General features: G+C 43.4%; 1 protein-coding gene across 2 annotated transcripts in view; it reads left to right on the top strand.

Annotated features, from left to right (window-relative positions):
• The first annotated feature begins 377 nt into the window (after positions 1-377).
• Positions 378-16692, top strand: part of Tshr (thyroid stimulating hormone receptor) — a 113229-nt gene continuing 96914 nt past the window's right edge. For both annotated transcript variants that reach the window (XM_041658690.1, XM_041658692.1), the window contains exon 1: positions 378-547. In XM_041658690.1, coding sequence (XP_041514624.1) covers positions 378-547 — 170 coding nt within the window. The remainder of the gene's footprint in view (positions 548-16692) is intronic.

Below are 16692 nucleotides of genomic sequence, written 5' to 3'. Positions count from 1 at the left end.
AAGGTGGCTCCAGGAGCTTGGAGACAGGCGAAGAAGAGGGCGCGTCTATGAAGCTTTAGTAAAAGCTAATGGGTGGGACCGAGAGTACAGCTCCAGGACCGAAGTTGGGTGTCTCGGAACAGAAGGAGCTGAGAGGCTGATCGAGCATGACAAACTGGCTTGTTTGGATGGAGAGTTGCCTAGGCAAGCGGAGTACTTGAGAGCCTCTCCTGCCCTCTCTCCAGCATGCTTTCCAGAGATGAGGTCACAGCCCCTCGGAGCCCTCCTCCTCCCTCCCGTCCCTCTGGCTCCCGCTCTCCTCCAGCGTCAGGCGCTGGGCACTGAGAAATGAGGCGACAGTGCGCAAAGATGAAGTAGCGCAAGGGGTCCCTTGGAAAATGAGGCCAGGGTACCTGCTGCAGCTCGTGCTGCTGCTCGCCCTGCCCAGGAGCCAGTGGGGCAGAGGGTGTGTGTCTCCACCCTGTGAGTGCCACCAGGAGGACGACTTCAGAGTCACCTGCAAGGAACTCCACCGCATCCCCAGCCTACCACCCAGCACCCAGACTCTGTAAGTAGCCAAGGCCAAGACCCCTATAGAAACTCATGGTGTGTGGTGGAGTGCGCCGGTGTCTGGTCAGGCCCTGGACAAACTCAGTTGCTCATACTTGGGAAGGTTGTCTGTGCTGCTGACATAGAGAAACAGAACCTAAGTTGTGCTTTCTGAAGAGTTACTAGTCTGTCTACATTTTGCCAACTCCTAGTACCCGCTGGATTTTAGTTTCACTTCAAATGATAGTAAGACATAAAACAACTTAAGGACTAACTTTTAAAATTATCTTATATAGGGCTGGAGAGATGGCTCATAACCAAAAATTATCTTAGAAAATAAAATTGCTCCTCTCCCCCAATACCCCTTTCAATATCCCTAGGTGAAAAATTATCTTAATCATTTGACTCATCAGATAATAGTTTAAAACTTAATCAGAAATGGGCATAGTGGCTCTCACCTTCAATCCTAGCAGTCATGAGGCAAAGGCAGGAGGATCTCTCTGAGTTCTGGGCCAGCCTGGTCTACAGAGTGAGTTCTAGGACAGCCTGGGCTATGTAAAGAGAGTCTGCCTCAAAACAAAAACTTAATTAGGAGCCCATTTATAAATGTACCCTTGGACATGTTAGAACAAAGAAATGGGAGGGAATTAAGAGAAGGGAATAATGGAGAATATATATGTGTGTGTGTGAAATTATAAAAGAGTAAATTAAATTATTTTAAAATAATAAAAAATTGCAGTGTTCCCTTTATCCACTGTGTGTAGATCCTAACTTTGAACTGCCCAACCTGTATCACCATTTAGCATATCCAGAATTTCTTTTTAATATACATGAGGAAAAAGATGAAATTTCAAAAATCACATTTTAATCCTCGTGCTAAATGGTAGATTCTTAAGCAACATTTAATTTTTTTTTTTTTTTTGGATTTTTCGAGACAGGGTTTCTCCGTGGCTTTTTGGTTCCTGTCCTGGAACTAGCTCTTGTAGTCCAGGCTGGCCTCCAATTCACAGATATCCGTCTGCCTCTGCCTCCCGAGTGCTGGGATTAAAGGCATGCACCACCACTGCCCGGCTAGCAACATTTAAATTAAATCAGTTATTCCCTAAAACAGATTGGTTAAAAAATACTGCAGAAAGAACAGAAAGACAAAGTGACTAATTACCCCCAGAGGACATGGAGATAAAAAAAAAAAATGCAATCCTACAGAATTCACTGTGTAGGAGCAGTTGTCAGATGACTGACTCCCAGGTACACATTTCTGTACTGTTTCCACCGTTAGTTGAGACTCAGCCACCCACCCTTGCCTTTTTCCCCCAAGGATGTGTTACTGCAGTAACCTCTGAGTAGCGCTTCATTCTCAACACTGTCTTCACAGAATGAAACACACCCTTAGCACAGTGATGAAATCCCTACACTGGGTACAGATAGTCTCTAAAATAGAACTCTTGTACAAACTTCAAAATCCATAAGGACAACCTTGCTACCCTTAGTTCATCGGTTTGCATGCTTATCCAAGCAGGCTGGATACCTCCAACACAGGGACCCGACCCTGCCATGCAACCTCAGATTCCAAACCAGCCAGCTCTCACTCACACACAAACCAGCCTTAAGTGAATGGATAAATAAATACATATTCTTGTCTCGGGTTATGGGAAGCCCAGAGGCACTGCTTCTTCACAGAGTTACCAGTGAAGAGAGACAGCTTCTGTGAGTGCAAAGGAACTCATGAAACGTTGCCAAAGGGGAAGGCTGAAAGTGAGATCACTTTTTACTCCTAAGGGCTCAGTTTTTCTTCTACTAAAAGATGCTTCTGAGGCTGTGGTGCGGATGAAGACAGTGGCTGAATCACAGGGGATGACTGCTCAGGGATGGATGGATCTGACCTGGAGGGTAGTGGAGACCACGTGCAGGGTCCTGAAGAGTGAAGTTATTCTAAGATGAGGAAGATACAGCTGATGTTTGTTTTCAAGTGTGGGCAAATGGCATGCTCAAATAAGACTCGAGGGATGTTTGCTCACAAGATTTACATAGTTAGAGTGTATCTTGTCTTTCAACTTTCTTAGTGCTTTTTGTTGGCATAATAATTGCTTGTACATAATAAGAGATTTCATATGACATGTATGTAATGTATATGTATTTGATCATGGTCAAGCCCCATTGTCTCCTTCCCATTCCATCTGATCTCCTTTGTCTTCTGAACTAGTCTCCTACCTTCGCACACGTGTGTGTGTGTGTGTGTGTGTGTGTGTGTGTGAACAAGTTTAACTAGGCTTGCTTACAAAACATGAACGAGGAGTTATAGGAGCATGGATACCTTCCTATGATAAAACCCCTAAAGAAAATGTCTCTCCCTCCCAAAGTAACCATTAACCTCCTATAAATCCTCAGGTAGGGCTGGCGGCCTCATGATCCCCTATCCACTTGGTACCCATGCCAGGATGCTATGAGCCTCAATCAGGTCAGAGTCAGGTACAAGTAATCATAGCTTTTATTAATTCAAGAGCGCTCCAGCCATGTCATGCCCAGAGAGTGTTCTGCAATACCATCCTCTTATAGAACTGTTAAAAAGCCTTCTGGCTTAGGACGCAAAGCCTTGTGCACTTGCAGAGCTGTTTGTCTCAGTTTGCAGCATCCATCAGGATGCTGTACAAGAGGCGGGTGCCTGTTTAACGTGCTGCTAAGGTGCCGAGGGCTTGCGCTTTGGTGATGAGAGTGGAGCAGACCTCTTCTTTCTGCACTGCCCATGCTCCTGCACTATGGGCTAGGGATGGGAAGGAAAGAGTCACGGTGTGGCTCCGGATCTTTTCCTGACGTGCTTCTCCAGATGGGAACAGTGCACCCTCATTAAAGCAGAGGTGGTGACGAGGTTGGGGACACGCTGCTGTCCCTACTCTTTGTTTGCGGCATTCAGCTGTCTTTGAGACGCAAGAAACCTGGAAAACTTGACTCCTCTCAGCTGCCACTCACATGAGGGAACTCAGATGAAGCAGAAGAAGGGAATTAAGTATTTGGGCTCACAGGGACAGTGAGACGGCTTGGTGGGTAACACAGCACAGCAATCTGACACTCACAAGTTGTCCTCCGACCTCCACATGAGCACCAGAGCTCACTCACACATGCGTGCACACATTCTCTCACACACGCATGCGCGCGCACGCGCACACACACCTTGTAAATGAATGAATGAAAATTTACACTTCTGGAGGGGTTTGAAAAAAGTGGAAAGCTGAACAACAGCAAGATTTTGGCACATAATTATAGAGAATATTACTCTCAAGTCAAACAAGCCAAGCTGGGCGGGCCATCACTCTCTCCATTCAAAGGGTGTCCGTGTGTTGCCTCTCTGCATGAGAGAAAGCCATTTTGGGTTTTTACAATTTTTTTTTCTCCAGAAAAGTGCTGACTCATTTTGCCTTGCCCTTTAACCCAATAGCATGATAGAGCATGCTCCCTATCAGCTCATGATGGCAGCAATGACCGCCTGTACCTGCTACCACTTCTTACATTGTCTTGGAGCTTGGACTTCAGTGCAGTAAAGGGTTTCTCCACCTTGTGGGAGTATGTTCAGAAATGCTGTTGAGATGTTAAAGTTCCGGTCTTAACTGTTTGCAGGCCACACCTAAGGGTTTAATGAATGACTGTCTCTGAATTTTCTAAACCAAATGATCGTGTTCAGGATGTGGACTGCAGCTTCCCTTTGTGCCGTTTACCTTTGGGGATGCTTAACTTGTGGGTGGGCTATTCTCCACAAAGCCCCACAACCAAGGCCGCTTCTCTGACTGCCCAGGGCACTAGCATTTTTCTCCCAGGTACTGATGTGACACCTGAGGGGTTTGCACCCTTTTCACTCCTTGTCATTACTTCACATTTCATAAAACCATGTTCCAGAAACTTCGGACGTCCATCTCCTACAGCTATTGACTTCACTAGTGCTTTCTGAATGGGCTCTTTTGCTATAGTACTCCTAGGGGGAGAGATGGATCAGTGGTGATAAGGCCGGGCTGCTCTTCCAAAGCACCCAGGTTCAAATGCCAGCACCCACATGGTGGCTCACAACTGCCTGGTACAGTACTCCTCTGAGAAAGGAAAAAGTAGACACCCAACAATGGGGGCTCCTTAAAAGCAGCCAAAGAAAGTGGGACATTGCTTTGTCAACTCTGGTTTTTCTCCTTTTATTTTACAGAAAACTAACATTTTTTTGTGCTTCCCTCCCCCCCTCCCGCCCCATCACACAAATATTATATGATGCCATGCAGTTTCCGGGAGTAATGTTTCTGAACCTGTATGTTAACATAACTCCACTTCATCATCCCAGAACTTGACTCAAAGAGGTGACTTGAATGTCTAGAATGGCAGGCAGAGTGGGAGGACAGCAAGGTAGCTTGGGAGGCAGGACTAGGATTATTTACCAATCCAGTATCATCACAGATCAGGATACCTGGCATCGTCCTCTGGCTTCGGCAGGCATGTGAATGTGGACTTGAACCTGCACACGCATGCGCCCATGCACCAGATATGAGGTCCTGAGATGATGACTGGCCTACCTAGCTGGAGTTTTCTGTTGTAACTGGGCTCCTGTTTGTGTATGCTTATGTATGTGCGTGTGTGTTTGTGTGCACATGGATGTGCATGGGTACATGGGCCTTTGTATGTGCACAGGAAGCCAGTGGAGCTGGTCAGGTATCCTGCTTAGAGGCCTGAATCCACAGTTTTTAGTTTTTTCCATTTCATTTCTGCAGAAGAAGTGCTGGCTAGACTGGAGACTAATTCGATTTCCTTGTGTCACTTCTGACCAGGCAGTAAGCATAGAGAAAGCTAATTCCCAATGCGCAAAATACATCATTAAATAAAATACTCCTGTGTGAGTGTCACTGGACAGTCATCAAGGTGCTCTGTGTCCCTGTTAAAGCTCAGAAATTGCTTGTGCAGATCAACCTACTTGTTTTCTGATTGTACCGGTGTGTCATTTACACACATCAAATGAAAGCTTATTACTCAAAAGGTTCAGAGGTATCCGAGAAGTCTACCATGCTGCTGGGAACCTGGAATTGTATAAAATTTTATATTCACACAATCAGCAAATTTCTTAGATTTTTTTTCAAAGATATCCTTGACTGCCCAAATGTTGAGAAACCATGCATTGGACTAACCTGCCATTTCTTGTGGGGCTATACCTACACATTTGGAATACAGTATGACTCACTCTATTATGTTATGAGGAACGCAAAACTCGTGTTTTAGAAATAAACAAAACTGCCTGACCTCAGAATGTGATGCTTTTCCTTCTGAACACATCATGACGATGGTTACTTTGCTCACCTGTCTCTGAAAATACTTCCACATGGAAGTTCACCAAAGGCCCTCGGTCTTTTAAATCAGTGCTATGACAATATGTTTTGCACATGTCTGGTGCATTGTCTCTTAAATTCTTAATACTGGACTGGCAAGATGGCTCATCGGGTTAAGACTTGTAATTCAGCCTGGTAGCCTGACCACCATCTCTGGGATCCACAAAGAACCAACAACTCTGGCAAGTTGTCTACTGATTTCCACATATCCATGTAAGAGCCATGGTGCACACACGCGCGTGCGCACACACACACACACACACACACACACACACACACAAAACACAGAGGGGGGAGGGAGAGAGAGAGAGAGAGTTAAATTAACTATAGTAAGATATATTTAACGCAATATTTCCAAGTTTCCTGAAACAGATCTCTGTATTCAGTTACTCTTTGACTTTCATCACTGCCATTTGAAAATAACAGAGAAAATTATAAGAATGGACAAATAGTCCCACTTGTTCAAAACTAGAGGTTGGGTTTTAAAGCGTGTCACCGAGATGTCAGACTCAAGAATTTGTTTTGAAATTTTCTGGTGTTCTTGTTTAGATGTAAAGCGGGCTCTTGTGATTTGAAGGCATCCCGTTAATACAATTCTGCTATATGTGTACATCCAACCTGGATGTTTCTGATACAGTTTTAATGAAAATACTTTCTCATCAGAATACACCAGTAATTCAAATATTCTTTCATCGTCATAAAGTAAGCATCCCACATTGCTTTTGTGCATAAAAAACTCTCCCGAGGGTCCAGCTTTCTCTTCCAGTAGATATGACTTCTCCAGTTAGATAATACATTAAGATATGGGCTTACGATTGTCAGGCGTTAGTTTAATTTAACCCATTCCTGGTGTTACAAATACTCAGCTCCAAAGAGAGGACTGAACTAGTCTTTTATTATTTCTAGGTGTTGTCACATTGTGTCTTTTTATTTCTATCATTTTATAAGCTGAGAAACTAGAAAGCCAGTTTGGGGGAAAGTCTCTGCACACAGGATCTAGGGAACAAAGAGTGGCTCCTTGGGGCACGGCTGTAATGGACTCTTCAGCTGTGTTGTGTTTTTCTCAACTTCCTTCTGAAGTACTTCTGGGCCTATGGACATGGTCTACAGAGCTGAGAAAACCAGAAATTCAGCCTTTAAATAAACATATCTTTATTGTAGCTGATTCCCTCTCTCGCTTCCTCTCTTCCCCCTCCCCTCATCTTTCACTCCCTCACTCTCTCCTTCCCTCCCTTCGTCCCTCTTGTTTTTTCAGTAAATATTTATGCTAATCCTAGTATGGCATTGGTGAAACATAACAAATGACCCCCTTGACCTTACATTCAAACAGAGGAAAATTTCTAAAATGGACAGGGTAGACAGAGTAAAATACAAAGAATCCAAAGAATTGCAGGTAGAGGAGAGTACACTATCAGAGGAGAGAGAGAGAGAGAGAGAGAGAGAGAGAGAGAGAGAGAGAGAGAGAATAGGAATGCTGGAATTTGCCTTCATTGGTCAGATGTGATGGCTGCTGTCCTCTCCTTGGTTCATAAATGCCCATTTTCCTGTAACTCCGCATGGTAGAGATCTGAGCTCATCAGTCTTGCTTTTGTGAAGTTTTAGGACACTGACTTGGCCATGAAAGCAAAAGCATCACCCTTGTAACTTAATTACAATCCAAAAGACTCACTTCCTAAAAGTGCACATTGGAGATGCTGATTTCAACCAGGTAAATTTTCTGAAGGGGCTCAAATACTCAATCCAAAACAGAAGGCCTCATTGCAAAGTCGACACTCAAGCGGAGTGCTAAATGAAAGAAGTGAGGGAGAGTAGGCTAGCCCCACATCCAGAGGAGTAAAACTGTAAAGAAATGCAAAGACCCACAAGTGGGAGTGGCAATGGAGAAAAATGTACAGGTTATGGTCAGAAACAAAGAAAGCACAGTGACTGAAGTAGGGAGAGTAAAGGGGAATACAGTCCTAGGGAACACATCATGTTGTGTTTTGTAGGTCACTATATATGATCTACAGCATATGTAGAGTGTTTGTATGCAGTTCACATGCATACATACTAACACATACATGCATACATAATTATTTTCTGAATGGGTTAAGATGCTCATAAGCATTTTGAAGGACCCCCCTCCCCTGCCCAAAATAACGCAATGTCCGGTTTGCATTTTGCTAGAACTGCCTTGACTGATTTGCGTGTCAGTGAGGTTAAGAGGTAGCAACAGCTTGTACATGTTGATTAGAAGGAAGAGTGATGGAAAATGGTGGGATCCAAGGTTTATTGTCAAGGTCAACCCGACAGGATTTCCTAAGCGTGGCTGGTCTTAGCAAAAGGCAGTCGCTGGTGATGTCTACGCCCCAGTTCTCATGAAAGCAGATTGTGCATGAGAGTTTTTACTGGGGAGCTTGAGTCCATGGAACAGAAGAGCAGAAAGTGGGAATGAAGATGGCAGGATGGGGACTTGGCAGCTGGTGTGACCTGGTGGTTGCTGCATCCCACAAGGTCACATGTGCCAAGCATGTTGGAATTTTGACTATAGGAGGGAGGGTAAGGAAACGCACGTGCCCTGGTCCTTGTCGGGAGCAGGGAGTGGCACCAACTTTGCCAACCTTCCAGGTTTCTTGTTCACAGATGGTGAGCAATATGCTGGGCTACCCAATTCTTCAGTGATGCATTCATCTGTGATGAATTATTAGTTCAAGTAGACTCTCACTCATTTAACAGCTCTGTCTCTCTCTCTCTCTCTCTCTCTCTCTCTCTCTCTCTCTCTCTCGTGTGTGTGTGTGTGTGTGTGTGTGTGTGTGTGCGCGCGCGCACATGGAGGAGGCAAGGGTGGTTTCTTCAGTTACTCTATTTTAGGGATAGACTCTCTCACTGAAGCTGCAGCTCACTGACTCTACACAGCTAGCCTAACAGGTCACCAAACTCCAGTCACCCACCCCTGTCTCCACCTTCCCAGCAAGGGGATTATTGCTGTGTGACCCCCTTCCCAGATTTTTGTGTCGGTGCTGGGGATCTGAATGTGTGTTTGTACCACGACTCTTTACCAACTAAACCATCACCCCAGCCTCCATTCTTCATCATTTTTAGCTACAGCAAGGATTAAATGTCCTTTCTTGCCTGTCTTTACAACTCGCCAGCAGCATGTTTTCTGTGTTTCAATTATGTGTGCTGTGTCAACTCTGTACCCAGACTCATACTGTGTTTTCATAAACACATATGCCTCACTTGTTACTCAGGGGCTCTGGAAGGCCGGTGTTTGACTCTAGGTTACACTTTAAAAATAAAACCTAGAAAAACCATACACCCCTTTTATGTCATCACCACAGAGAAACTGTTAGTCCCCCTGGACAAGAATGAGACCCCTATCACAATTTTTGAGCAAAATTTGAAGTAAGATTTATTAAATACCGGCTAGGGCAATGGACACTGGCCAGGTCCATATCTGGAATTCCCAGAATATGACACCGAAATATGTTAGTCAGAGGCTTATAAAGGCAAAACGCACCCTCATCCAGTCAGGGGCAAGCATACATCCTGACTATGTGTACTTCATCAAGCACATCTTGTGCAGCTGGGGCTTGTTGTCTCACGTGAATGCATTCAGCATTCCAGGAAATTATCTGTCCTTGGGTAAGTGGGGCTTACAGGTTAGAGGCATTTTTATCACATTAATTTAAACTTCAAGCATAACTTTAGCCATCACAGAAGTAAGAATTCAAGCACAGACCTCCCCTCACGAATTCAAGGCTCGCTCTACTCTAAACCTATCTTCCTAAATCAAGCTCATTCTCTCCCCTTCCCTTTCTTCCCTCTCTTCTCCCCTCTTCACCAACTCTGTCCTCTGCCTGCCCTCAACTGTGAAATGCACACCACAAACCCTCTGAAATTTGGCGAGCAACAGCACTTGCTGAGTTAGCAAACCTCTCTGGTCATCATCTATCTTCATCTAGTTTCAAGTATTTGTCCAGCATCACAAAGGGAGATCTTAGGCTAATGAAACAGGCAATCCACAGCCCCTGCCCCTCTCAGCCTTTGGCAACTGCTAATTGGCTATCTTTTCCAATGTTTTACCACTCTTCAAAACTTTTTATGTAAATAGATATTGTGCATTTTGGGGGCTTGCTTCTCTTACTGAGAGTGTCACCACACTATAGGGATGGCCTGTGAGTGATTAGACAGTGGCCTGATGGAGAATTGAATGTGAAGAGGTCAATCTAAAGACTGCAAGACTTTCCAGGGCCCTTTAATTTTTAACATAGCAGTATAGAGAGCAAGCCCAAACTATTATTAATTTTTATTGAGCTCTACATTTTTCTTCTCTCCCTGCCTCTATCCTCCCCTTTAACCCTCTCCCATGGTCCCCATGCTCCTAATTTATTCAGAAGATCTTGTCTTTTTTTACTTCCCATGTAGATTAGATCCATGGATGTCTCTCTTAAGGTTTTCATTGTTGTCTAGATTCTCTAGGATTATGATTTGTAGGCTGGTTTTCTTTGCTTTGTGTTTAAAAACCACCTACGGGTGAGTACATGTGATAATTGTCTTTCTGGGTCTGGGTTACCTCACTCAAAATGATGTTTTCTAGCTCCATCCATTTGCCTGCAAATTTCAAGATGTCATTTTTTTCTGCTGTGTAATATTCCATTGTGTAAATGTACCACATTTTCCTTATTCATTTTTTGGTGGAGAGGCATTTAGGTTGTTTCTGGGTTCTAGCTATGACAAACAATGCTGCTATGAACATAGTTGAGCATATTTCCTTGTGGCATGATTGAGCATCCTTTTGATATAAACCCAAAAGTGGTATTGCCAGGTCTTGAGGAAGGTTGTTTCCTAATTTTCTGAGAAATCACCATACTGATATTCAAAAGGGCTATACCAGTTTGCACTCCTACCAGGAATGCAGGAGTGTTCCCTTTACTCTACAACCTCTCCAGCATAAGTAGTCATTAATCAGTGATTTTGATCTTAGCCATTCTTACAGGCGTAAGATGGAATCTCAGAATTGTTTTGATTTGCATTTCCCTGATGACTAAGGATGTTGAGCATTTCCATAAGTGTCTTTCAGCCATTTTAGAGTCCTCTGTTGAGAGTTCTCTGGTTAGGTCTGTACTCCATTTTTTTTATTGGATTATTTGTTCTTTTGATGATTTCAGAGGGATCGCTGGGAGTTTCTCTCCATTTCTGTTTGATGTTAGCTGTTGACTTGCTGTATATTGCTTTTTGTTATGTTTAGGTATGTTCCTTGTATCCCTGCTCTCTCCAAGACCTTTATCATGAGAGAATATTGTATTTTGTTGAAAGCGTTTTCGGCATCTAACGAGATGATTATGTGGTTTTTATTTTTCAGCTTGTTTATATGATGGATTACGCTGACAGATTTTCGTATGTTGAACCATCCCTGCATGTCTGGAATGAAGCCACCTTGATCATGGTGGATGATGGTTCTGATGTGTTCTTGGATTCAGTTTTCCAGTATTTTATTTAGTATTTTTGCACCAATGTTCATGAGTGAGATGGGTCTGTAATTCTCTTTCTTAGTAATGTCTTTCTGTGGCTTGGGTATCAGGGTAATTGTAGCCTCATAAAAAGAGTTTGGCAATGTTCCTTTTTTCCTAATATGTGGAACAATTTGAGGAGTATTGGTATTAGTTCTTCTTTAAAAATCTTGTAGAATTCTGAGCTGAAACCATCTGGTCCTGGGTTTTGTTTGTTTGTTTGTTTGTTTTTGGTTGGGAGACTTTTGATGACTGTTTCTATTTCTTTAGCAGTTAAATGTCTGTTTAATTTGCTTATCTGGTCTTGATTTAATTTTGGTAAGTCATATTTTTCTAGAAAGTTGTCTATTTTCTTTAAGTTTTCCTATTTTGTAGAGTAGAGGTTTTTGAACATGACCTGATGATCCTCTGGATTTTTATAGTGTCTGTTGTTACGTCCCCTTTTTCATTTCTGATTTTGTTAGTTTGGATATTCTCTCTCTGCCTTTTGGTTAGGTTTGTCTATTTTGTTGATTTTCTCCAAGAACCAACTCTTTGTCTCATTGATTCTTTGTATTGTTTTCTTTGTTTCCATTTTGTTGCTTTCAGCTCTTGATTTGATTTTTGCTGCCTTCTAATTCTCTTGGGTGAGTTTGCTTCTTTTTGCTGTAGAGTTTTAAAATAATGTCTTAATTCACTAGTGTGGGTTTTTCCAGCTTCTTTATGTAGGCATTTAGTGCTATGAACCTTCCTCTTAACACTGCTTTCATGGTGTCTCATAAATTTGAGTATGTTGTGTGGTCATTTTCATTGAATTTTAGAAAGTCTTTAATTTCTCGCTTTATTTCTTCCTTGACCCATTGATGATTCAGGTGAGCATTGTTTAATTTCCATCTGTTTGTGGGCTTTCTGGAATTAGTGTTGTTGTTGATTTCTAGTTTTAAGCCATGGTGATCTGATAAGATACATGGGGTTGTTCCAGTGTTTTTTTATCTGCTGAGATTTGTTTTGTTACTGAGTATGTGGTCAATTTTTGAGAAAGTTCCATGAGGTGCTGAGAAGAAGGTATATTCTTTTATGTTTGGATGAAATATTCTATAGATGTCTGCTAAGTCCATTTGAGTCATAACATCTGTTAGTTCCCTTATTTCTCTGTTAATTTTTTGTCTGACTGACGTGTCCAGTAGTGAGCATGGAGTGTTGAAGTCTTCCACTATTAGTGTGTAGGGTTTAATGTATGATTTAAGCTTTAGAAGTGTTATATCTCAGTTTCTTACCTTAGATTCTAAAAATACAAATACTGAAATAGTCATTCTTATTTTCCAAAGCTGAAGCAACAAACCCAAGAAAGTCTTGAGTGTCAACTTGCAAAGGACAGTATTTTTAGCCACTTGGCTGAAGAATAGTGTACGTTTGTTGCATCTGAGCTTCGTGGTGATGCTAGGCAAGACGATGACGTAAAATAAAGGCATATGTTATGGTATATAGTTCTTTAATGAGTCAACTTTTAAGTAAAATGCTTTTTCTGTTGTAGAGAAACTGAGAAATAACTCAACTGATATACCACTTCTACTGGGTTTTTCTTTAAAAGTTTTGACTTCTATACCTCATTTTATATCTCCATTAAGTATTTAGTCACTATGCAAAGAAAGGAATTATGCTACCTGGAGGTGGCACTGGAGGCATGCCTCCGAAGGGTGTACCTGCCCCTGGTCTACTCCTTTCACTTTGCTTCCCTTCCACCGGAACAGTTTCCTCTTCCACAGGATCCTGCTGCCATAATATTCTGCTTCGCCACAAACCCAGGATCAACAGAGTCAAGGACCCATGAACTAAAATATGGCCTTTTCCCATTAGATACCCTACATCAAGTGTTTTGTTACCTCACTGAGGAAAGCAACCGGATGACCTAGGACCTGCCTTGGTTACAGGTTAACTGCTGCCCCAAGAAGCAGCAGATCTGAGAAACTGTGCCATTCAAGTCTCATGGAACCTCGGATTATTTTATCATTTTATACAGAGCAAGCTTCCATGCGGAGACCATTCAGTATCTGCCTCCCATCAGGGCTGTGTCACTTGTTAGGAAAGTATCTGTCCGCCTTGCAAAAAAAGGCTTTGAAAAGATTAACAAGAACGAGGTTCCCCTTTCAAAGAACATCATCCCGAGAAGCTGCCATCAGCAGGGGACAGTGATTGGAATTATAATTTGCGGCTCTCTGTCCTAATAGAGCCCATAAATCTGGAAGAATTCACTGGCTCTGTGTCAGGGTTTGGCTAATAAGCCTGTTAGTATTTCCAGACCCTCCAGATGCCCGTATTTAATGCTTGGCTGGCCTTCTTATGTAGCATAACCAAACAGGCATTTCACAACCACCCTCGATCCCTTCAGTCTAAAACAACACAGCCAGAAGCTCTGAAATGTGTTCCATGAAACATGAAAGAATTCGTTAAGGTTCTGTCGGACTCGGTTCTGTGGAACAACACACGTCTGATGTTCTTATAAGGGTTCCTCTTGGCCCTTTACAGAGAATCTGTGTCTCACGACCAAAGCAAACAGGGTCACTTGGAGAGGCTATGGCTATTGTATTTTATATTATAGTTATATATTATATCCTATGTCTGACACATTCATTACTAATAGCAAAATGGGGAAGGAAAAATATCACACATAAATCTGACTTCTAGAAGTCCTGATGACAAGCGAGGACTGGTTTTCCACCTAAAAGCAAAAGTCATCTAGGAATATAGGAAAGTGTTACCAGTGAGGTGCCTAGGGCCAATCTGCCCTTCACAAATAGGAATGATGGGCAGATGAGGAAATTTTCTTCCAAAGACTGGCAATTATGAGCCCTTTGGTGCCCATGCCCTGGTGGCTGGACTGGGAGACGTAAAGACTTTCTAGTTACAAACCCGAAAAGTTAAGGGCTGATAGCTGCAGCTTTTGGGAAGTATAGGTACTCGAGTTGAAGGCTCATTGCTGCAGGCCTTGACTAGCAGCATGACCCATCGCGCACACCTCCCCCACAGGCACACCTAGCAGCTAGTATAATTCATTTCCAGGATCACAGAGCTGTAGCAGTAGGCCACAGCTAGCAGAATCAGGTATCACTTGCTTACATTACAGTTTTCCACCGGCCTCAGGCTCTGCGACTCTAAGCCTTGGAGTGTTCGCTCTTGAGATTGGTTAGTGTTCCGGTTCTCTGGCCAAGGGTATCTGGGACTCTCAGCCCTTCCAGTTTTGTAACTCACTGATTCTCTTCCAGTGACCAAGGCCCACGGTGTCTCTGCTCTGGTCCTTCACAGCCCTCTGTTTTTAGCCTCAGCTTTCTCTCGCGCGTGGTTTTTTTCCACTTCCATGTCTCTTGTAATCTCTGCTGCCTCTTCCGGCTGTGGTTTCCCTCCTGACTTCTCTCCACACTTCAGCTGCCCTCTCCTTTTTACTGCTACGCCTGTAGTTGTTAGGGTCAGAGCCTGGGCCTTGGCAATCCTAACGAGGTAGGCTCACCTACCCACTGAGAACACACCCATTAAACAGCTAGGCTTACCTACTTACTCAGAATACACCCATTAAACAGCTAGGTTCACCCACCCACTCAGAATACACCCATTAAACAGCTAGGTTCACCCACCCACTCAGAATACACCCATTAAACAAGGCAGCTAGGAGGGAGGAGCAGTGAAAGGAGATTTGTTCCGTGCAACCAGAGTGGAAGAAAAACAAAGATGTCTGTCTGGTGACCTCTCAAGTCCATTTTGGGGGTTCTAACATGGGGGCTGCAGACATCGCAGATGGTTTTGTGGTTAAGAGCTCTGGCTGCTCTGCCATGGACAAGGGTTCAATTCCCAACACCCACATGAAGGATCACAAGTCTGTAACTCCAGTTCCAAGAAATCTGATTCCCTCTTCTGGCTATTGCAGGAACTACACACACAAGCAGGCAAAACACTCATACACATGTAAATATGTAAATAAATATTTAAAAAATAAATGAAAGAAGGATGGATGGATGGATGGATGGATGGATGGTAGAGCAGTCCTGGCCAAGGTGAGGCCCCGTCCATCACTGACCCATCATTATCAGCTCCAGTCTCTCCTACATGGTGGTCTGACAAGCAGTTAGATCTGTGAAGACTCTTTTCTTGGCAGAAGTTTTTCCTCTTGCTGGCACAAGGGCTTCTGTCCTTTTCCTTCTCCCAGCAAGAGACTCCTGGGGAAATTCCAACTCCTTGGAATTTGTTGGTACAATAATCTGTTTGTCAAAGCGAAGGGCTCAAGTGTCCTGCCAGCGTGTTTACTCTGCCACTCAGCCACTGTCACTGCTGTTGTCCTCTGTGTTACCTCGTCGTCCTGTTTGCACTAATGCCAAGGACTAAGAGTGGGCAAGGAAAGCTCTTTCTGGGAAAGCCTTTTTCTGTGCTTTACTTAATGTTGCAACAGCAGGGGGCAGTGCAGGAGGGTGTCTCTCAGCCGACTCGAACAGCTAGCTCAACAGCCTGCAGAAGGGAGTGTGGCAAGGGTGTTTACACTGACTACAAAGGATCTACATGTGCATGAAGGACTGTGTTTTTATCCGTCACAGCATCGCCCTTCTGCAACGAAGTAGTGTATTTGCAGAAACTGACGTCTTCCGCTGGGCAGCTAGGGGAAGCATCTTCCCTCCTACACCTGGGTCAAAATGATGACGGACTTAGTTGTGTTGACTCAAAACACTGGTCCAAGATGCTTGAAACAACCATGGCTGCAATGTAGCTTGCTCAGGTTACTCACAAAGCTTCCAAAGCAACCAGGTCAGTCTGAGGGAGGGCAGTCCTACTCTAACTGCTTGGTCCTAGTCCTTCAATTTAAGTTATCAGAAACACCAGTGAGGGAATGGTCTAACAGCTGTCAATCAGTCCAGCCTCGAACATTAAAACTTATTTAAAGGAAACTACACAATTAAGAGGGTCCTAACAATAAAGGCTTATTATTAACAGTGCCATATCTATATTTAACGCTGCTCTAACAATGTTTAACTCTTGCCCTCATTGCTCCAGGGAGGAGTGGGTGGCCCCTTAATCTATCTCAAAGGGTAATTTACATATGGTTTTAATAGCAATGGGGGTTATGTCAGGAAAGCTTTAGGAAGTCACAAACCTTTACCAAAGCATTTAACCCTGCTGTGGCTGACCTTTGATGTCTGTTTACAAAAACTGTAAAGTGCTTCTGGTCTTCGAAGAACTCTTAAGCAAACCAACTAATTAGGGAAATATCCAGGATGCTTTTGACTCATCAAAGATGTAAAGTCATAATCTGATAAATATTTGGTTGTCTCTTGGTAGACCGAAAGAATAACCCAAACAGCCAG

Source organism: Microtus oregoni, unplaced genomic scaffold (genome assembly GCF_018167655.1).
Source record: "Microtus oregoni isolate MIOR12 unplaced genomic scaffold, Mior012 000009F_ref0000495, whole genome shotgun sequence".
NCBI lineage: Eukaryota > Metazoa > Chordata > Mammalia > Rodentia > Cricetidae > Microtus > Microtus oregoni.
This window is presented reverse-complemented; position numbering and strand designations above follow the sequence as displayed.